This window comes from Pygocentrus nattereri, chromosome 1 (assembly GCF_015220715.1).
Source record: "Pygocentrus nattereri isolate fPygNat1 chromosome 1, fPygNat1.pri, whole genome shotgun sequence".
Taxonomy (NCBI): domain Eukaryota; kingdom Metazoa; phylum Chordata; class Actinopteri; order Characiformes; family Serrasalmidae; genus Pygocentrus; species Pygocentrus nattereri.
The window spans coordinates 8896770-8919114 of NC_051211.1; the positions used below are offsets into that span (position 1 = coordinate 8896770).

The 22345-nt window shown below is 42.2% G+C and overlaps 1 protein-coding gene across 2 annotated transcripts in view; it reads left to right on the forward strand.

The window, feature by feature from the left end:
- Positions 1-22345, forward strand: part of LOC108429693 (potassium channel subfamily T member 2) — a 162667-nt gene that overhangs the window by 46198 nt on the left and 94124 nt on the right. For both annotated transcript variants that reach the window (XM_037539830.1, XM_017701638.2), the window contains exons 2-7: positions 1867-1946; positions 3316-3415; positions 9059-9112; positions 13628-13676; positions 13993-14052; positions 20059-20133. In XM_037539830.1, the coding sequence (XP_037395727.1) occupies positions 1867-1946; positions 3316-3415; positions 9059-9112; positions 13628-13676; positions 13993-14052; positions 20059-20133 (418 nt within the window). The remainder of the gene's footprint in view (positions 1-1866; positions 1947-3315; positions 3416-9058; positions 9113-13627; positions 13677-13992; positions 14053-20058; positions 20134-22345) is intronic.

Consider the following 22345-nt stretch of genomic DNA (forward strand, 5'->3'; position numbering starts at 1 on the left):
CGTCTAATATATTTGGCTTTCAAATATGTGTGGTCATAAAATACATTTTCTGTTCTTTTGAGGGGAGCTTTTACAACAAACAAATAAATAAATAAAATACAAATTAGCGTTTATTTCATGAAGTTACTGAATAATTGCCATTATTCAGCTGATTCAGCTGGACAAACCAAAACATACCCTGGAGAATTAGAGGTTCATTATTTCAATGTGCGTTTTCTGTTAGCGTTTTATCGCTGAATTGAACTAATTCTGGACTTTCATTTCAACAGGCTTCTTCACAAATTACAGTGTAATTCAGTGTGGTATTTTTTGTATCGTTCAAACCGAACAGACACATAATCATTTTTAAGCTGCTTCCAAATGAACAGTAACCCAAGTGAGTACAACTGAATTTAATCACTACATGCGAGTGCCAGAGCGCCTCACTCACTCTCCGTGTGTATATGCTTCTCTTGAGTGAGCGAGCGGTGCTCCCTGTCACCATAGCAACACACCGTGCGTTGCGTGTGTGTGCATCAGGGAGTTTGTAGGGAGCAGGGAGGGTGTGTGGAAACTGACCACTGTGTTGGGGTCACAACGCAGAAAACCCCCCTCCAGCCTGCAGAATTGAATTATCGCTTTTACTCTGTGATCCGCTAACATGTGACAGGCAGCGGGGCTGGAGAGATGGAGGAGTGAAGGAGAGCGAAGATCTTGGTTCTCTGGGTTAATGTTTCCTCCCCACTCTTCTGGCCCATAGCTGATTCATCAGATACCGCCTGTCTCTCTGCTTCTCCTTCTCTCTCTCATCTTTGCAGCCTACAGGGACTCTATAGAATAAAAGGCGAAACCTGGGTCTAATTACGCAGCAGTGTATGGAGATGGGCTTTAGCTGTGGGGATCAAACGGAAAGGAAAAAATGCTGATTAGAGTCGTCCTGTTTTCCTGTCTGTTTTCATTTCCATCCTTCTGCTCTAATGTCTCCTCATGAGTGCCAGCGTACCACGAGGAAACTGATCAAAGGGGAATTTCACTGAATTTGAAATGTGTGCTTGCTCTAGCTGTGCTTGTGTGTGTTTATGTGTAGATAGATACATGGATAGATATACACATACATAAGGGATATTAAAACAACAGGTGTGCTTGTATCACTCTATTTGGTTGTAGCCATGTGACAGTAAGTTCATCCAGGTCTGAACTACATATGGAATGAAGTGATGGCTGCAAATGTAACATGTAAATGTTGACATTACAGGTTTAAAGTCATAAAGGCACAAAGTCATTTTATAGATTTTTTTAAACACTAAAAAACACAAAAATCTTTTATATACAGTCATAGATCAGACAGACAAATCTGATAAGCGGCCCTGCGACTGTAGTGAGAACAGTCAGATAAGGACCGTCCGAAGTGGGCAGCATGTTAGTAGCAGTTAATTACACTAAAATGTGTGCATGCTGTTTTTTCCAGGCCTGAGGATGGTTCCTACCACACTCATGACAGAAGTGGACCAGTTACAAACATAAACGTCACGAGAAAGATTGGATCTGAGTGAAAAATCACGCAAACAGGACTGTAAAATGTGAAAGCAGTCTTAGTGGCTAAGCTTTAAAGGGAATTTATCATTTGTTGCGCTATATTTAACTGAGTGAGATAACAAGGCCAGCAGCTGCCGCCTGTGCCAAAGACCGTTTTCTCTCAAGGCCATTAGCCTTTAATATATACACATGCTGTAACATATTTCTGCTCCAATTTACTGCTGTTCATGTTACCATAATAACTACACCTCACTAAGGCTAACCCTGTCTCTTCTTCCATGTACACTAACACCTTCCTTCTTTTTTCTTCGTTCTCTCTCTTTCTTTCTGTCCATTGCGGCTCTTCACCAGAGTGCAGGTAGAGTTCTATGTGAACGAGAACACGTTCAAGGAACGCCTAAAGCTGTTCTTCATCAAAAACCAAAGATCCAGTGAGTTCTTCCTGTGGGTGGACAGTGTGGTGGACACCAGAGTTTGGAAACAGCTAACAGGAAATGAAAGTACATTTGAAAACAAGAGCAAAATCTTTTAGCTTTTAACTTACGAAGTTAAAAGTGGTTAACTGGCTCCTGATTGGCACAACCATATAAGCACTGGGCCTATTGTTAGGAGATTCCTGGCGATTCCATTGTCGTCCATGACCAGGAGTCCAAATTGGCCTCACTCTCTGTGTGTAGGTTGGCCTCCCAGTCTCCCACTGAGATTCCCTTTAACAAGGGTGTCTGTTAGTTGAGCTGAAGGAGTTTTCACGTTAGCGTTCTCGGCCAAACATGCTGAGCTATCCAGTGACGTTGCATTAGCAGCAGTTTGATGTGCTTCATGTGTATCGGAGGAAGCATGTGCTTCGACCTCTCAGCTTAGTAGCATCGTGTGACTGGGGTGGTCCTAGCTAGCGAGTGGAATTGACTCCGAGTAAGTCGGAGAGAAAAAAGTCAGTTAGTTAATATCATTTCTTTGGTGGGGTTAAACCTTTATTAAATACATGTAGTGCGACTGATTTGGTAGTGCTGTTATTTCAAAAGTTTTAAAATACGCTTAGAGTCTGACTAGTTATCGTGTCAATTTTTTAGTAAATTCATCCATTGTTCTTGATTTTTAACCCACTTTTCTTCACAACTTAGTCATTGTCAGTTCCATCTTCAACCTAGATCTCCTCCATCACACTGTGCTACCATGCTGAGAGGCTAAAGCCTAGCATGAGCTTCCAACAAGTCATTTGAAGGCAGAAAAGAAGCCACTGCACTGTGGTGATCGATGGTGAGACGGGGATGGCTGCTCTACCTACACAAAGACAGAGAGGATAATGATGATTTATTGGACTCCTGGCGAGGGATCAGACTAAATTAAAAAAAAAACAGTCTTATTTCTGGTTCTGAAAAAATCATTTTTGTAAACAAAATGAATTTGGTTTCTGTTATTTTCCAAAAATATTATTTCCAGGTTTGATTTGAATTTCATGTACAGTTTCTAAGCCCTGGTAGTCAGTGTGGTGAGGGTGTGGTGGTCAGTCTATTGGTCAGTGCGGCTAATGCCATGCTGCCCCAGCTGCTGCTGCTTTTGGTGGTGTTTCTTTTTAATTTTCAGTTGTTTTTTTTTCATGTGCTAAAAGTCTTGTTTTTTTCTTTGGTCTGTATGAGTGGCTCCGCTCTGCGGAGGCCGCTGCAGCTAGCCAATCAGCTTGCTCATGGCTGTTCCATGTTCTTCTTGTCTCATGCCATCCAAGAGCACCTGACCAGACGTCTGTCTCTGTGGTAATGTTGGTTTTGCTACTTGGTTCAGTTTTGATCTGTGTCGCTCCAGGTTTGAGAGTGCGCCTCTTCAACTTCTTCCTGAAGGTGGTGAGCTGCCTGCTCTACATCGTCCGAGTGCTGCTGGACGACCCACATGAGCAGAAAGACTGGTGAGAGAAGCATCCAAACCCTTCTTCCCGAAATCTAGCCTACTAGCCAAAAAGCCACATGGCCACATGCCACAGACATGCCCTGGGAATTCCACTGATTTCCTCAAAGTGTCAACATAATTAAGAGATGTAAACAGAGTCATTCAGAGTGTTTTGATGTGAAATGGTGCATCGCAAAGAAACCTGCCAGCTTGGATTTCTTTGCTGTGGCGATGATAGGAACCATGAGTCATGATGTGTGCAGTGCAAATATTTTTATTTGCTTTATTTAATGCAGTTATGATGCGTCCTGGGAATTCTACTGATTTTATCAAAGCGTCATTATAATTTAATCACTGAGATGTAAACAAAGTCGTTCAGAGTGTTTTGATGTGAAACGGTGTGTTGGAAAGAAACCTGCCAGCTTGGGTTTCTTTGCCACAGTGGTGGTAGGAACCAGGGGTCGTGATGCCTGCAAAGCAAATATTTTTATTCACTATCTGAAACAACACATGTCTCTGAAATTTTTTAATGTTGATGATGGTTAAATAGTCGTAAATTTGAAAAGAAAAGTGGGACTATTTTGCATCACAGTAGCCTGCATGTACATCTGCACCAGAAATTGATTTAACAAAAATCTGGCCAACACTTCATCTGTAAACTGTAATAGGCATCTCTAATAGGCATCAGGCAATCTATTAGTAAGCATCTCATGTAATAGCTTTCTGTGAGGCAGTTTAGAGGCATTCAGATGTCTGGTTACTTTCGCCACTACTGTGAAATGTTATAAAAGTCTTCTTTAGAAACTAGCATTTCACATCAAAACACTCTGAATGAGTTTATTGACATGTTTTTGTTTGCATATCTCGATTCATCCAGAGAAAATCTGTGAGGGAGCTCACAGCACACAATCAGTGATTGGTTGCAGGCTCATTTGTACACTGTTAAAAAAAATAAAGGGAACACTCAAATAACACATCCTAGATCTGAATGAATGAAATATTCTCATTGAATACTTTGTTCTGTACAAAGTTGAATGTGCTGACAACAAAATCACACAAAAATCATCAATGGAAATCAAATTTATTAACCAATGGAGGCCTGGATTTAGAGTCACACACAAAATTAAAGTGGAAAAACACACGACAGGCTGATCCAACTTTGATGTGATGTCCTTAAAACAAGTCAAAATGAGGCTCAGTATTGTGTGTGGCCTCCACGTGCCTGTATGACCTCCCTACAAAACCTGGGCATGCTCCTGATGAGGTGGTGGATGGTCACCTGAGGGATCTCCTCCCAGACCTGGACTAAAGCATCCACCAACTCCTGGACAGTCTGTGGTGCAACATGGCATTGGTGGATGGAGCGAGACATGATGTCCCAGATGTGCTCTATCGGATTCAGGTCTGGGGAATGGGCGGGCCAGTCCATAGCTTCAATGCCTTCATCTTGCAGGAACTGCTGACACACTCCAGCCACATGAGGTCCAGCATTGTCCTGCATTAGGAAGAACCCAGGACCAACCGCACCAGCATATGGTCTCACAAGTGGTCTGAGGATCTCATCTCGTTATCTAATGGCAGTCAGGCTACGTCTGGCGAGCATATGGAGGGCTGTGCGGCCCTCCAAAGAAATGCCACCCCACACCATTACTGACCCACTGCCAAACCGGTCATGCTGAAGGATGTTGCAGGCAGCAGATCGCTCTCCACGGGCGTCTCCAGACTCGGTCACGTCTGTCACGTGCTCAGTGTGAACCTGCTTTCATCTATGAAGAGCTCAGGGCGCCAGTGGCGAATTTGCCAATCCTGATGTTCTCTGGCAAATACCAAGCGTCCTGCATGGTGTTGGGCTGTGAGCACAACCCCCATCTGTGGATGTCAGGCCCTCATACCATCCTCATGGAGTCGGTTTCTTATCGTTTGTGCAGGCACATGCACATTTGTGGCCTGCTGGAGGTCATTTTGCAGGGCTCTGGCAGTGCTCCTCCTGTTCCTCCTTGCACAAAGGCGGAGGTAGCGGTCCTGCTGCTGGGTTGTTGCCCTCCTACAGCCTCCTCCACATCTCCTGGTGTACTGGCCTGTCTCCTGGTAGCGCCTCCAACCTCTGGACACTTCACTGACAGACACGGCAAACCTTCTTGCCACAGGTCGCATTGATGTGCCATCCTGGATGAGCTGCACTACCTGAGCCACTTGTGTGGGTTGTAGAGTCCGTCTCATGCTACCTCGAGTGTGAAAGCGCCACCAACATTCAAAAGTGACCAAAACATCAGCCAGAAAGCAGAAAGGTACTGAGAAGTGGTCTGTGGTCCCCACCTGCAGAACCACTCCTTTATTGAGTGTGTCTTGCTATTTCATTGTCTATTTCATTTGCACAATAGCTGTGAAATTGATTGTCAGTCAGTGTTGCTTCCTAAGTGGACAGTTTGATTTCACAGAAGTTTGATTTACTTGGTGTTATATTGTGTTGTTTAAGTGTTCCCTTTATTTTTTTGAGCAGTGTGTATTGGAGCCTTCTGCAGTACCAATATTGGAAAGTCAATATTACTATATTGACTCACATATGGTGTTTTGTGCAGCCCCACCTGCATCACATATGTATTTCTGATCTACGTAATCAAAGTGTTCATCAGTACCTGAATAATGAGGTCAATTATGCTATCTTAAGTAGAGATGGACTGATCAGTGTTTTTGGGGCCGTTACCATCAGCAGGCTACACTGTTAAGCCCAAGTACAATTTTTTGAACAAAAGCGTAGTGGGACCTTTACTCCAAGCTCTACAGAAGAGACAACAAAACAGGAAGTCCCAAAGACTTCCGTGATATTTCCGTGTGTCAGTGGGAGAGTCCGAGTGTCTGCTTCTACTTGCGGCTCCTCAAATTCACTCCTTTTTAGTAAATCATCAGGAGATCGCGAGTTCGATCCCTGGTGATGCAACAGCCATCCGTCACCTGCAGTCCAACAGAGCACAATTGGCCTCGCTCTGTGGGTGGGTAGGATTCAAAGCCTTCCAGCTCTCATCTGCCATATGTTGTCTGTGCACTTTTTTGGTCAGTCTTTGCTTGTTGTGTATGCTTTTGTGCTCTGCTACAAGTAAGGGGTCTGCTGCTATCCTCACACATGTTTCTTTGGGCCGAATCCATGACAACAGAGCCTGATTTTAACGCAGTTGTACAGCTTAGAATATAGAGCAGGCTCTGATTTTAAAAGTTACACAGTGTAACAGTCCACAGTTTCAGACTTGGTGTAAAAGTTAGCATTAATATACATGTATTCATTTTCAAAATTACCAGTTTTTTCATCTGAAAAAATTTGTGTGGATAGGCCTTTAGTCCAGTGGTCAAAAGTCAAAAGGTTTGTATTGTGTTTGTATTTTGTGGTTGGGGTAGTGTAGTGGGTAACATCACTGCCTTCCATACTGTAGGCTGGGGTTCAATCCCCACCTTGGCTAGCACCCTACACTATACCAATAAGAGTCCTTGGGCAAGACTCCTAACACTACCTTCGCCTATATGTGTAAAAGAATGTCTGGATAAGAATGTCTGCCAAATGCTGTAAATGATCTCTTTCCATCTAGCTTTTAACAGGAAACTGCAGAGTCCTGTGACCAACTGCATCTGTTAGGCAGCAATTATTAAATCACGAAAAATGGCTCATGTTCAACATAAATAATCAGCTCTCAGGATTGGCAAAGTTAGCACTACCTGATTTAAAGTTCTCCTGCTCTAAACCACATGAAGGTCTTTTGAGCTGAATCAGGTTTGGTAGAGCAAACCTCTAATCTGCGTAGTGCTGTGGGGCTCCACAAGTTAAAGTTTGAAGAACTTTGGTGGACTACGTGAGACAGGACCTGCTGAGAATGGTTGTGTGTATGTAAGAGAGTGAGAAAGAAAGCCAGCCGCAGGTGGGGAGAGGGCAGAGCCATGCGAAAATAGGAAACCAGACTCCTGGTGGGAGTGAGAAAGAGGGAGAGCAAGAGAGAGCAAGAGGTATACAGAGTAAAGCCTGGAGTACTTGTGAAAGGAGGCCAAGCACAGAACGAATGCTCAGATGGAAATTTTACACCAGAGCAGTGTGATGTCAATAGAATAGATATGTAGGGATGTATAGGTGATTGGAGAGAGAGTTGGCCAAGTCAGGGTGTCCATGTCCATCACCTTCCAAAACATTCTCTGTTACTAAGGCAACAAATTAGACCAAGCTGACAGAAAATGTACTGGAAAATGGTAAAATGTCCTGGACAGTTAACGGAGTTACTGTGGTGAGCAGTGTCAGTGACTTTATTGCCGGTGTAAGTGTTGTTCATACCCAGACCCTAGAATTCACATCAGAATCAGAATCACTCTATTTTGCCAAATATAGTGCACATATAAGCAATCTGTCTTTGGGAGTACACACACATCTGTTAGAATTTTTGGCCTTGTTGGACTACGATCAAAAGCCATCAGAATTAAGAAAAAGACACTTTTTTGAGTCTGCCTCAAGGGCCTAACAAACACGAAGCTTCAGTTCACACATTGTCACTGTGAGTTTGCTTCCATGTCTGCTTCAGAGTTAGGAAATGTCTTACAAATATCATTATAATTATTAATATTGTTATTATTGTTAATGCTATGATTATTATTTTTATTATTATTATCATTATTATTATTGTTCTGTGTATAAATGCTTTATGGAAAAATTGGAAAATTTTCACATTTCATTGATTTATTGAAGGAAAATGCCACTGATTTTCCCAATAAAGGAGATGGTTAAAAAGACATTCAAAATGATTTGAATGTTTCATTGTAGAGAAACTTTCCAGTCTCACTTTATTTGGATAGTCCCCTATAGATTCCCTACAGATGTTCATAGTGTTAACAAACTATCTAACTTGATTGTAACTAGTGGTGTAGTCAGGGTTAGGATTTGGACCAGGGTTAGGGCTAGGACCAGGGTGAGGGTTGGGTGCAGGTTTAGGGTTGAGGTTAAGATTAGGGTTAGAACTAGAGCCAGGTTTAAAGAAAATTGGGGTCAATTTTGTAGATATTCAGCTGAATGTAACTTGAAAGTAAATTAAGTATCTACGGAAAATCTGAAGTGACCTATCCAAACGCAGTATTACCGACTTTCCTAACTTTGATTTCTCTGCAGTAGTGGAGATCGGAGCCAGGTGTTTTTATATATAATGTTTATAACACAAAATAGTGGTAAATCTGAAAAAAAAACCTAAATCTTAAAACAGCTGTAAACCAATGGCTCAGGCACCAGGCAGTGTAATAGCTCTTTCATGTAATATCTTTCTGTGAGGAGACAAACTCTTCAGACTGGTTCCTATCACCACCACTGTGAACACGTCTGACTCTGTAGGTTTCCTCTGAACAGAGAATTTCACATCAAAGCACTCTGAATTGCTTTGCTTACATCTTACTTATTTAATTATGTGGGAATTTTGAAAAAAAAATGGAACTAAACTTTAAAGCAGTAAAAGCACCAAACAGAGCTGGGCTCCCAGACCAGAACCTTACACCCCCGGACTTGGAGTTAGGAGAACACCGAGGGAACACAAGAGGCAGATGGGGTGAACTGGAAAAGATGGATGGGTCTTCAGATAACAGTATTGAGCGTCAACCACTGCTATTTTCTTCATTTTTCTTCGTGTGTATGTGTTTCCCCTCCTAGCCCCGGCTGTCTCAGACAGAACGCCTCTGCGCAGAACAAAAGCCACTTTGACTGGTAAGTGTCTGCGACTTGAAATGAAACGGCTGAAGACGTTGGGCACAGTCCAGAGGGGGCCGGTGGATAGATCAGCAGTGTTCCTTTAATGAGGGGAAAAACAGAACCTAATCGATCCGGACCATCCGTCTCCCAGAGCGCCCGCCGGACCTGCAGGCGCTGGCCCATTACGCAGCAATAATAATACATCCTCATTATATCAGCGTCAGGCCTGTCTCATACACACAGCCTCAGACCAGCCTGTGAGAGTTAAAGCGATAGTTCAATGAAAAATGTACAGTTTCCTCTCTACCTCAAATATAGCTGTATAGTCTAAACAGCAGAGACGTCTGTAGTTGGCTTCTTTAGTTTTGCATTGGAGCTAAGAGGCTAAGTAGCGATGAAGTATTGGCAACTGATTTGCATCATATAAGTCTATGAGATTACTTAACTGGAATATAGTGTCTGGTGCACTTTGCACAGTGCTAATAAGAGTAAATAGGCAGGGCTGTACATGAACTTTTTGAGGAGGTATTGCTGGTACTATAAAACGTTGCCAAGTGAACACGTCCTCGAGAAGGAACAGGCGTCTGCACAGTTTAATGCACAGTTGCTGGTTATTTGCTGGGAAAAATCTAAAATGCAGCCTGTGGAAAAAGTTGTGGCACACTTCATTTTATATCGTCGTTGTCCAATGAAAAACATGTATATCCATTTTTTGCAATTTTTACTTTTCTGCATAGTTTGAGCTCGGCACACATTGTGTAAAAAGTTTCATCATGATTGGACCAACAGAAATGATGTAAAATGGCTTAGAAAAAAGTTTCCATTAACTTGCATCTAAAGGGAATCATTTTTTAACCTCTCCTGTAAAGTTACTGTTTTGAACATATTTGTTTTTCTTTGGACAGCGATGGTATGTTTTATTTTTTTATGTGTTAACTCAACAAATATTTAGAAATTGTGTACTAAAATTTTTAGAAACCTTTTTCACTGTATGCTGATGTGCGCTGACATATTTGCATATAGAAAATCAACAAATTTGAGTAAGAGTGTTCAAACTTTTGCATATAACTGTAGATTCTTAAAGTGTTACTGGCTTTATGCACAACATTACAGTGCCAAATAATTCTTGGGTATTCTGTCTTTTTTTTGTGCTGCCTCTAATTACCTGATGAACTACAACTACCATAAACAGAATCTGTGGCCCTACTCACACAGCTACGCTAAGGCGATGCTTTGGGCAGTGAGGAAAAGTTTGGTATTACACTTAGACCATGAGGCTAGAGCGAACAGTTGACTGAGTAATTCAGTACAACTCCAAGGTCTATTGCATGTGTGCAACTGTGATCTTTTCTGAATATTCACACAGTATTAATTATCTCCTAGCACGTACTGCAATAGGTGCATTGTGCAATATACTTCTGTTACTTGTTAGCTACATTAGAAGCAAACTTCAGACACTAAACATGTCTTGACTGTTTGATAACATTTGGGGTGCTCAAAATTGTGCAAATGTATTTTTTTAACCAAACTGTCGCTTTAAGACGTACAGACAGCAGTTTGAATCATCCATTGAATTCTCCCTGCTCTGCTCAGTCTCACGGCTACTGTAGCATTGAATTATTGACAGCTGAACACAACACCAGCGAATGGGGCTTCCAATATGGTAATGAAAGGCTATATTTAGCCAAGGATCTCGCTCATACTCTGTGTTTGAGAAGAGAAAGCGGCTGTGTGTCATTAACCCTTCAAGCTGTTCCTCACATGACCTCATTTATTTTGCCAAATGAAAGCAGAGCCGGTTGGAGTCTGTACTTAACAAGGCCACAGTTCGATTAGTCTAGCATCTGGGGAACATCCTCGCGTCGCTGAGAAATGTATTGCACATAAAAACGAGCATGTTCCTCATTTAAAGCCAGAACAAAGTGCTCGGGAATATATGTGCGCTCATATTTATGGCATTTCCACTGATTACGCCACCTGTCAAAAGTTTGGGCACACCTGTGTGAAAATATTCATATGAAAGCATAAAATGAGCATGTCTTCTTTGTCGGTTTGTAATAACTTACATTTAAAAGCTAAACAGCTTTATTTACAGCAGGGTCGGCCAAAACGTGGCCTGCAGGTCAAAGTTGGTCGATGAAGACGTTTGATTTGGACTGCCAGAAACTTCCCTTAAACTCACACCCACATCTAGTTGTACCTAGTGGACGGTGATACCACTAAGATTCTGTGTATTGTTTCCATCGTGAGGATTTTATTCTCATTACACAAACAATCAGAAACAACAGCCTTTTAGTATTGGTAATTGAGGCCCTGCTTTATCTCTCCTCTCCTCACCTCCTCACGTGAGGCAAAGGCCGATCTGATTGAATACATTCTGACTACACGTAGATTAAGACTGAAGTGTGTTTGTGCTCACGCTACTCAATAATCTATGAAAATCTCCATTTACACATACACCACAAGTAATCAGGTCCAAAATTACACACATGCGAAGAGTCCCACTTAGTTTAGATGTTACCATGACAACGAGCATCACATGAGTCTAGTCAGAGTGAGATGAGTAGCAGTGAGCAGTGCTTGTGTTTTTAACTGCTTTAAAATGATGTCAGACTCGAGAAAACGTACTTCCCATGTCCTTATTAAAGAAGGGTGAGAGGAAGATGTCACACTCTGAGACACACAAGCTGGACGCCGGTCCCACCGCCATCTTTTAAAGCTCAAAGCATAAACTTCCTCTCCTCTGCAGACCAGTTTCTGCTCCCACCATGTTACAAGTAATAAACTTTTGCTATGAGGAGACGCACATGCGCAGAATGTACTCAAACATTCCACTTTGGAATGTAATGGGATACAGGCGTTTACACAGTTATTATTCTTCTATTTAACAGATTATTTACAGGATTACCCACCTCGAATTGAATTGGATAGGAATCCAAAAGGCCTCAATTAGACTAGTCTATTCTGAATTATGTGTTTACATGGACATATTCTATTCTGCTATTAGTTGGATTATTAACAGATTATTAGGCTGCAACGTGGCTAATGACAGACATTGTTTATACTATACTGTATACTATGGTCAGACACCACCTTTTGCTTATTAGATTTTAGATTTTCAGACAAATCAGCCGTTAAGTACCATAAAGATATTCATTTTTTAGGACTAAACACTTTATTTTAGCCCTGACTTGGGGCAGTCGTGGGCTGGAGGTTAGGGAACCAACCTCGTGACCGGAAGGTCGCAGGTTTGATCCCCAGAGCCGACAGCACATGACTGAGGTGTCCTTGAGCAAGACGCCTAACCCCCAACTGCTCCCCGGGTGCTGTGGATTGGGCTGCCCACCGCTCCGGGCAAGTTTGCTCGCTGCCCCCTAGTGTGTGTGTGCTTACTAGAGTGTATGTGGTGTTTCACTTCACTGATGGGTTAAATGCGGAGGTGAAATTTCCCCGTTGTGGGACTAATAAGGGTCTCTTAATCTAATCTAACTCAAACACCTCATTATAGTAAATTACATGTTTATGGCACAGCTGTGTCAGTTTTATGTAGCACAGTTCAAGCAAACTGTTACCGATATTTCTGAGTAGAAAATGGTGCAATGCTAATAGTCGACAGTGTACAAAGTTGCAAAAGTATGCTTATGAGCAGTCGTGCATGAAAAATGATGCTTGTCTGTAGAGCAGTGCAGCCAAAAATGTCATATTGAGGTATGATGGAGAGGAAGCCATTAGCCTGTGGTAAGAATTTAGCCAGCTTTGCTGAAACCAAAAACGACAGACTTGTCTGTTATCCTTCCAAATAACAGACAATTTAAAATGAACTTTTACCAGCATATTCAGTAGAATAAAGGGACGTTTTGTTTCTGATGGAGGAATACCTTATGAGCATGATTATTTCATAAAAAAAATAAGCTGCCTCAGTCATTCATAAGTGAAGGGAATCTTTTGTCCCTGTGGGTTAAATCAATAAGCAAGCTAATGCTAAAGCTAAAATTTAGACGACAGACAGTCGTCGTCTTCTCTTTTATGAGGTAAATTCTGTCGTGGAATATAGTGATGTATAGATTATTGGAGTTAAAACGGCAGAAAAATGTGGGGTTTTTTTTTCAAAATATAGCTCTCACCCTTTACACGCGACTGGGGAACCACACTTTTGTGGTGCTTGGAATTCTATATAATTCATTTAAAAAGCAATATTGCTAAATTAAGGCTCAATAAGGTGTCAGTGTTACAATAACTTATTGTTTTATTTTAAAATATAAACTGTAACCCTAACATGTAGCTCCAGTGCAAAACTAAAGAAGCAAATTTCAGACATTAAACATGTCTTGCCTGACTACATTTGCAATGCATGAAAAATGGTGTAAATTGGATTTTATGCCCAGTCGCTTTAACAGTAAATGTGTTTGGAAATAGTGAACCATGTGACGGGTTTAATGTCCTGATCTTTATCTGAGTGTTTCTGACATGTTTGCTTTTCTCTTTGTATGTCGCTCTGTTGCCACACAATAACGGACCCCGTGCCACCAGGTCCCTCATTATCTGGGTGAACAGACCTTTGCCGCTTTGGGCACTACAGGTCAGAACAATTAACCTTTTCTATACACATACACAGCAGATCGCGCAGCATTGCTCAAAGATACAGACAGGCACAAACACGCAGAGCCCAGAACCTCACTCAGACCGGCAGACGCACACAAACGCTCACATAAGAGGTGTGTGTCTGTGGTTGTTTTGTCCTCTCGCTGTTTGGCCACTTGGCCCAGACATCTTTTTCACAGTAAGCGGCATTATGCCCAAGTCCACCCACTGCTTCCTCCCACTCTTTCTCTGTCTGCTTTCTCATCTGTTGCTCTCTCTTTTTTCTCTTTCTGTCTGCGTTTCTCTCCCACCAGGTGCTTGTGGCCTTCATCAGCTTTTCGGAAACCATGTTGCTGGTGTACCTCAGCTACAAAGTAAGTGACACATCGAAACGCACTTCACCTGCTGCACTCAGGGATGCAGCACTGAAATTTGGTCCCCAGGCTTTGTAAAGTGCCCAGCCCCCCCCCAAAGAAATTAAATGAAAGAGTCTTCCTTTCTTTATTAGTGTAATAAAGATTGGACTTAAATTTGGTCTATTTTCAAAACCATCAGTGCAATTAGAGGGAAATTAAAAAAGATAAAACTGCAAAAACAGATAATTACTGTCATTTTCAGTATTTTTGGTTTATTTGTTTATTGGTTAGAACACCTATTAGCTGCCTGCTTTGGTGAGCTGACCCTCTCATGACTTCAGCTACATCAGAAAAGGAAGAGGTGCTGCTCTCTGTGCCTCAGTTACTGCCTCTGGAGCTCTGGAGCACCAGGTCAGCTGCTGGGCTGAGGCTGATCTCGATTAGTTATGATCGCAGAAACACTGTCTGACTACTCACTGCATTAAATCTAGTCCTGTGTTTCTTGATCAGCTTGTCCTTTTTGCAAATGAGTGCAAATGTAGCTTCTCGCCATAGATGTAGCTCATCGATACTTTAGGTTACTGCAGTAAATTTACTGTTTGGCGCTTTAGGCTCACCTCTCGTCTGAAAGAATCAGGTCAGAAGATTGTTGCCCAGTTATTGCTCTCTCAATCGCAACTTTGATTCCATTTTAACCAGGTAAGAGTTGGCAGATAGACTCCAGTGATAGATGTGCGGCCCAGAGGAGTAAACCACTTTTGCATTTGTGGGTGCGGTGGGTGGGTGTGGGTCGGGGGGTTAAGGAACCAACAGTAGATAAGGAGAGCTTATCATGGAACATGCAGTCATGTAGTGTTTATTTCTTTAATAAAAGAGAGTATCAAAATTAGAAGCCAAAATTATTTCCAAAGCTTTTGGAGGGCCCCCATCCAGGGAGGACCAAGTCCACCATTACACACGCCTGGTTGTACAACAGTATCACACGTCCTCCAGGGCATGCAAATGCTTTCTGTACAGCAGTCTAACTCCTACACTACCCCATTTAGCATATTCACTAATCAGTTCCACTTTATTAGCACAATTAACTAATTACCATACAAGCACATTCATGTGTGCCACTTTGCAGGAGCCTTTCCTTTGAAGTTAGACTGGCAGATTTAATGGTAATTTTTAAAAGACACTTTAAAGACTGGAGATGGTATGATCTCTTTTTCAGTACTGATACTGATACGGAGCTGAACAGTGGCTGTCAAGAAAATATGATTAAAAAAATGATTAAAACAATACAGAACACAAATAAAAATTAGGAATGTTAAAGACACACAAGATTAATAAATCTTAATAATAGTAATAGTACTAATAATAATAGTAATAAAACTAACTAAATAAAACAACTGGAATAAACGATCAACTAGAAATGTATAATGTGTAAATGTAATGTGAAATAGTAATTTGAAAAAATAGATCAAATAAATGATACCAATAAAAGAATATTATTAATATTATATAATAAAGAAAATGGTCAAGTGACACCAGCAAGTGGAGTTTTAGAGATTCCTGTAATAAATTGACAAAAGCAGTTCAGTAAAAGCTCTCAGCATCTGGTTCTGGATCCAGTCACTTGAACAAGGTTGATCATTTCTATTATTTATATCAAGAACTTTCAGCACCCAGCCTTTACCAGATGTTCTAATTATTTCGGTGACCATTTAGGCTCATTTTGAGCGGAACACAAAAACACAAGCCTGTACAGGACTAGCAAACACAGCTTTGAACAGTTGTACACACATAAAAGCATAATGTTTATTATTAAACCCAAAAAATGTTCACTAGGGACAGTTCTTAATGTTACACACTGATTTTCAGATTTTGGGACACATCTTCAAAACAAGATGTCTCACCATGTGGCCATGAGGTACAGGGATGCAGTCTCCCTTCCGGCTCTAACCTGCTCCGCCCATGGGCTAAACCTCTTTGTGTTTTGGTTCTGACATGAAAACATTTTTTGAATTTCTTTCTTTCTTTATTTATTTTTTTATTTAAAATTATTCTTTCCAAAATAATCCTGGGTCAGTAATTGATTGTTTGTTTATTTTTGCTGTGGGACTGCAGTATGAACTAATTCAGTTGAATGGTCCCTATACAGTTGTGTAGAAAAGTTTTAAGACCCCTGATCAAATTGCATGTTTTGTTGATTTTCTAAGTGAAAATAAGTTGTAACACATCCTTTATATTGAACAAATGTAATATGCACCATTTCTTCATTTAATGCACCATTTCTGTTTATTTGTTGAGTTTAACACTTTGGGAATACAATGTAAATGGGTAAATGGGGCATAAACTTTGCACACTTTTGTCCCCCCCCCATATGTTGACTTCAGCGAATACACAGTGATTGTGCATTAAAGTGTGCAGAAGTTTGTTCTCTGGAGATGAGTTTACTCATTTTCACCTAGAAAATCAACTAAACGTCACATAACTGAGGTGGCCAATCTTTGCATATGCCTGAATATAAATACAAATAAAGATTACCTATGTGTCTACTTCCAGCTATTTGGAAAGCATTGTTACAGGAAAAACAATAATCGAGTACCGTCCTCAGGGGTCCCACACTCACCTTTTGGCTCTATCCCGGCTCCCAACACATTTAAACCAATCAAGAGCCTGTGCCCCCAATTCCATTTCTTTTCTAATGGACTTGACTTCCCAAGTGCTCACTTGCCAAGAGATGGCTGGGGTGCTGTGGTTTTGAAAACAAAACAGAACTGCCCCCCTTAAACATCTGCAAACATGGAGTTCGTACAAATTGTAGATTAAAAAAGTCGCTAGCTTAATTAAACTCGAGTTAGGCCAGGCTTGACTTAGCTAAGTAGCAGACCACCTTGCTATCAAACTACATCTTGAGATATGGCAGTTTTGTAGACTATCTTGAGTGAAACTGAGGGTTTGAGGGGCTTTCCTGGATCCTGTTATGAATTGGAACTCGGTTCAAGGGCAAGTGCGGAGGGGATTTCTAGGAGTGCTTTTCTTTCCAGAATCAGGAAACTAGTAAAGTTGTACTTGGTAGGTGGGATCCAGTGGAAATGTGGACTAGGTGGGCATAGACCGGGTGGGCAGAACTGTCCTGTAGATCTTTGTATGCATCAGTGTGACTTTAGCTCAGGTGCAGTCACTTAGCATGATGGGCTTCAGGATCAAAGACAAGAGGGAGGTGGAGAATGAGGAGGAGGAGGAGGAGAGAAGACCAGGTATGACAGTGAAAGAGAGCGATAGATAGACAGTGAGATAGACAGAGAGAGAGAGATGTGTGTACCAATCAGCTCTTTGTTTTTTGAGAGCTCTTATGCTGGCTGAGTAAGTGGGGGAACGGAGCAGGAGGCATGCTCTCCCCTTTCAGGGCCTTTGAGTTTCACGCCTCCTTTGAAGTCAGCTGCAGATCCTCCCTGCGATTAATGGAGTCTGCCGCTGCTTCCCCCAAACCGTCTCTCTCCCTCTCTCTCTCTTTCTCCCTCTCTCCCTCTCTCTCTCTCTCTCCCTCTCTCACTCTCTCTCTCTCCCTCTCTGTCTCTCTCCCTCTCTCTCTCCCTCTCTCCCTCTCTCACTCTCTCTCCCTCTCTCACTCTCCCTCTCTCCCTCTCTCTCTCTCCCTCTCTCACTCTCTCACTCTCTCTCTCTCCCTCTCTCTCCCTCTCTCTCTCTCCCTCTCTCTCCCTCTCTCCCTCTCTCCCTCTCTCTCTGTCTCTCTTTCCCTTTCTTTTTTGTCTACTTCTCTCTCTCTCTCTCTCTCTCTCTCTCTCTCTCTCTCTCTCTCTCTCTCTCTCTCTCTCTCATCTTTCTCTCTCAAGTCTCTCCAAGCTGCATTGATTTATGCCGAAATGTACAAGTCTGCTCCACCCACGCCCGAGCCGGCACGGGTCATATCGGTCTATGGTTGTCACGATACTATATCTGTACTGTAGATGAGTTATAAAAAAAAGTAGGTTGAATCCACTAAAGTGTTGTATTCAAGACCACTAGAAGTAAGTCCAAGTCAGGACAGATACCTTCTCTATGGGGAATGGGTTGCCAGGTCCAGTGAACATCTCCAGCCCAAAGTTTGCTTAAAAGCTGTACAACAGAAGCTTATTATATGTACAGTATGAAATTTATTATTGTATCCTGGGACTGCATTTTCAAACTAGCTCAATTTGGCAGGAAAACCATGAACCTGGCAACCATGACAGTGGGCACACTCTACCAAACACTCCACAGCATAGCCAATAAAAAGTGCACAATAGCACTGATCACAACTTAGTTTGACATGAAGAACATTATATCTAGTATTCACTCACTCATCCAAATCATTGAATTCAGGTGTTCCAGTCACTTCCATGGCCAAAGGTGTATAAAACCAAGCCCCTAGGCCTTCAGACTGCTTCTACAGACATTAGTGAAAGAATGGGTCACTCTCAGGAGCTCAGTGAATTCCAGCGTGGTACCGTGATCGGACGCCACCTGTGCAACAAGTGAAATTTCCTCACTACTAAATATTCCACAGTCAGCTGTCAGTGGGATTATAACAAAGTGGAAGCGATTGGGAGCGACAGCAACTCGTAAAATGACAGAGTGGGGTCAGAGGATGCTGAGGGGCATAGTGCACAGAGGTCACCAACTTTCTGCAGACTCAATCGCTGCAGAAAGACTCCAGGCTTCATGTGGCCTTCAGATCAGCTCAAGAACAGCATAGAGAGCTTCATGGAATGGGTTTCCATGGCCGAGTAGCTGCATCCAAGCCTTACATCACCAAGCACAATGCAAAGCATCGAAGCAAGGTCCATAGGTTGGTTGAGAGAGTTTGGTGTAGAAGAACTTGACTGGTCTGCACAGAGTCCTGACCTCAAACCGATAGAACACCTTTGGGATGAATTAGAACAGAGACTGTGAGCCAGGAACGTCTAGTCCAACATCAGTGTCTGACCTCACAAATGTGCTTATGGAAGAACGGTCAAAAATTCCCATAAACGCGGTGTTGGCCCTAACATCAGGAGATTGTGTGTTTGAACCCTGGTGATGCTACAGCCATCCGTAGCCGGGAGTCCAAGAGAGCGCGGTTGGCCTCACTCTCCTTGGGTGGGTAGGATGTCCCTCCCTTCTCCTCCATCACTCAACTTGATGCTAGTCAGCGCAAGCATCTGTTAGCTGATGTACTGGTGGTTGGAGCTTTCCTCCGAGTGTGTTCAGCCGTCCAAATGACGTTGCATAATCGGCAGTTCGAAAAGAAGCGGTGGCTGATTTCGCAGGTCTTGGAGGAAGCCTGTGCTGGCCTTCACCCTCCTAACGTTGATGGCATCATATGATAGGGGGAGTCCTAGTTAGCGGGTAAAATTGGAGACGATTAAATTGGGGAGAAAAATTGGGTACAAATCCAAAAAGAAAAAAATCCCATAAACACACTCCTAAACCTTGTGGAAAGCCTTCCCAGAGAAGTTAAAGCTGTTATAGCTGCAGAGGGTGGACTGACATCATATTACACCCTATGGATTAAGAATGGGACGTCACTCAAGTTAATATGCGTGTGAAGGCAGACGAGCGAATACTTTTGGCAATATAGTGTACATGTATGTATGTATGTATGTATGTATATATAGACAGAAAATATAGATAAAAAAGATCTTACAAGATCCGAAAGGGATGGTCGTTTTACAAGTGGGGGAACACAGGTTGTTGCGGTTTAATGTAATAATTAACATTTCTGATTTCAGCTTGTGATCTCAGTATGAAACGTCAAATGTTAAGTAAATGAAACAATTAACCATGTAATTGAAACAAAGCCTCATTCAGTGTTAAGCAGTTCTTTCTCACAGTTTAATCACAGTTTAATCATGAAGAGTGGGGCTTACAAGTCACTGCATAAGAAAAACATAGCCTGTGCCTTTTCTCCTCATCTTAAACCCAAGCAAAGACGATCTCAGGCTACCAATCAGCCAGCCTCCCGCTTCCAGGGGCTCACGCACACTAACCCTAGGCTTCTCCATGTGTTTCCAGGGCAACGTGTGGGAGCAAGTATTGCGTGTCCCGTTCATCCTGGAGATGATCAGTGCGGTTCCCTTCGTTATCACTGTGAGTGTCCACTCGAGCTTCTTATACAAGCAGCACAAAGCACTTCTCCCAGCCCCCACTCTGAGACAGACAGAGTGCAAGGGCTGTATTAATGTTGGTATTATGTATTATGAGAACTAGTTGTACTTTATCAACTTTATTTTGCGTACATAATGACAAGACACATAATTGCATGTAATTGCAGAGACCTGAACTTTCTTAAGTAATGTATGTGTATTATTTATGGTATTATACACGTATCATCCACTTTATTAGGAATTCTTACCTTGTTTGTCCACTTACTGAGTCCAGCAGTACAAGTTGTTCATTTTTCAGGAGTCGTTTCTGAGATCTGATTTGATGAGTCTGTTTGCATAAGGAAGAGGAAAATGACGTTTTTACAGCTGGAGTTCAAAAACATGTGACTTTTAACAACCATGCAAAACCTGGAAGACCACCAGAATGGTCATCGTCATCGTCATGCTAAAGCCAGGGATGTGGGAAGGTGTTTGAAGTTGGGGATGCTAAACTTTTAGCAGCACCTACATGAAAAATAATGTCATGCAAAATGATTTGCCTTTTTTTTTTTCATTTGAATTTTTTGATGCATTACATCAAACAGAGTGTGTCATAGTGCACGATTATGAAGTGGGAGACGACAATATATACACATAACTGACACATCAGACCGCGGTTACACGGCCTCTCTCTGCTCCCTCATTCTGGACGCACTGTGTAAACGAGCAGAGCATCGACCAATCAGATGATCACGTCCACAGTCAAGCAGATATTTACCACTGAAAAGCCCACAGAGCGGGAGATGCAATGGTTGATAAAACATTCTTAAAGCAATAAGCCACAACAGGATGTGCGTTACTGAGATTTTATCACATCTAAAACTCTCTTCTCGTGATAAAATCACAGTAACATGCAGCCTCAAGTGGCTTATTGCTTTTATAAAATGCCGGCCAACATAAAATATGATAAAATACACGACTTCTCAGAAAATAATTAGTTATTATTAATAGTAGTTGACATAAACAAGTATTGCGCCAAACTCTTTTAGAGTTACCAAGCAACCGTGGATCGCTAAATGAGGAGCACATTCGGCTGCCCATCACTGTATATTGTGGTTATTTTATGACTTCTTAACTTTTTTTTATCACAGTGAACATATGATAACACAGCACTGTTTAATGCAAAAGCTTTCACTGGATAAGCACTTTATCGGCACCAGATCACCACCATGAGTCTTATTTAGTGCCAATCCAGTGGCGCCCTCTTCTCGTGCTGGGGGTGAATCTCAAATGGCTCCCCTAGTGCACCCCAACAGTGCAAAATATAGTTAAGAAGTAGTCATTTGGGACTCAGACATATCCACCCTCGATAATTGATGCACTATTTGGCTGAAGATACTAGAATTTTCCGAACTTTAGTAGCAAACACCCTATTTATGGAATATGGAGCCATTTGGGATTCAGCCTTGTGACTGAAACAGACATTTGAAGTGTGTAATTTTTTTAGACTTTTACATTTTATAGTTAGTTATACCTTAATTGCTTTAATTCTAGCCTGTTATAATTTAGGCTGTTGGCTATCTTTTATCCTGTAGGCTAGCCTAGTTCTAGTTAAGAACATAAGTTTAAACAAAGAGCAGGTTCTTACTTCATCAATACACTCGTCCATCTGAGCAGCATGAGAGTCAAAGACTATCCCATTAAAAGCACAAGCGTTTGGTGGTCATGCGTATTTGTGGATTTTACAATGGCTTCGAATGTGGCTCAGCCAATCAGATTTTAACACCGGAACAATTGGTTTGATAATAGTACATTATTACAGTATTAGGCTGCTATGGGGCTCAGAACTGGCCTCCACACCTTGCCCCTTCCACTAAGTCTTTGCCCCTCCACTTTGCGTGTTCACCTCTAGGGGTAGGGTGTCCAGAGTGGCTGCGCGAGCGACCAAGCATATCATCATCATGATCATCGTTAACCACTAGTCCAGATATGGTCGCGGTAGCAGTTGAGAGAGCAGAGAATCCCAGATGACCCTGTCCCCTGCAACTTCCTCCAGCTCATTCCCAGGGACGCCAAGACGCTCCCAGGCCAAGATATATTCCATCCAGCGGGTCCTAAGACGACCCCGGGGTCACCCACACCGCGAGGCGTCCAGGGGGCATCCAGATCAGATACCCAAGCCACCTCAGCTGGCTCCTCTCAATGCGGAGGAGTAG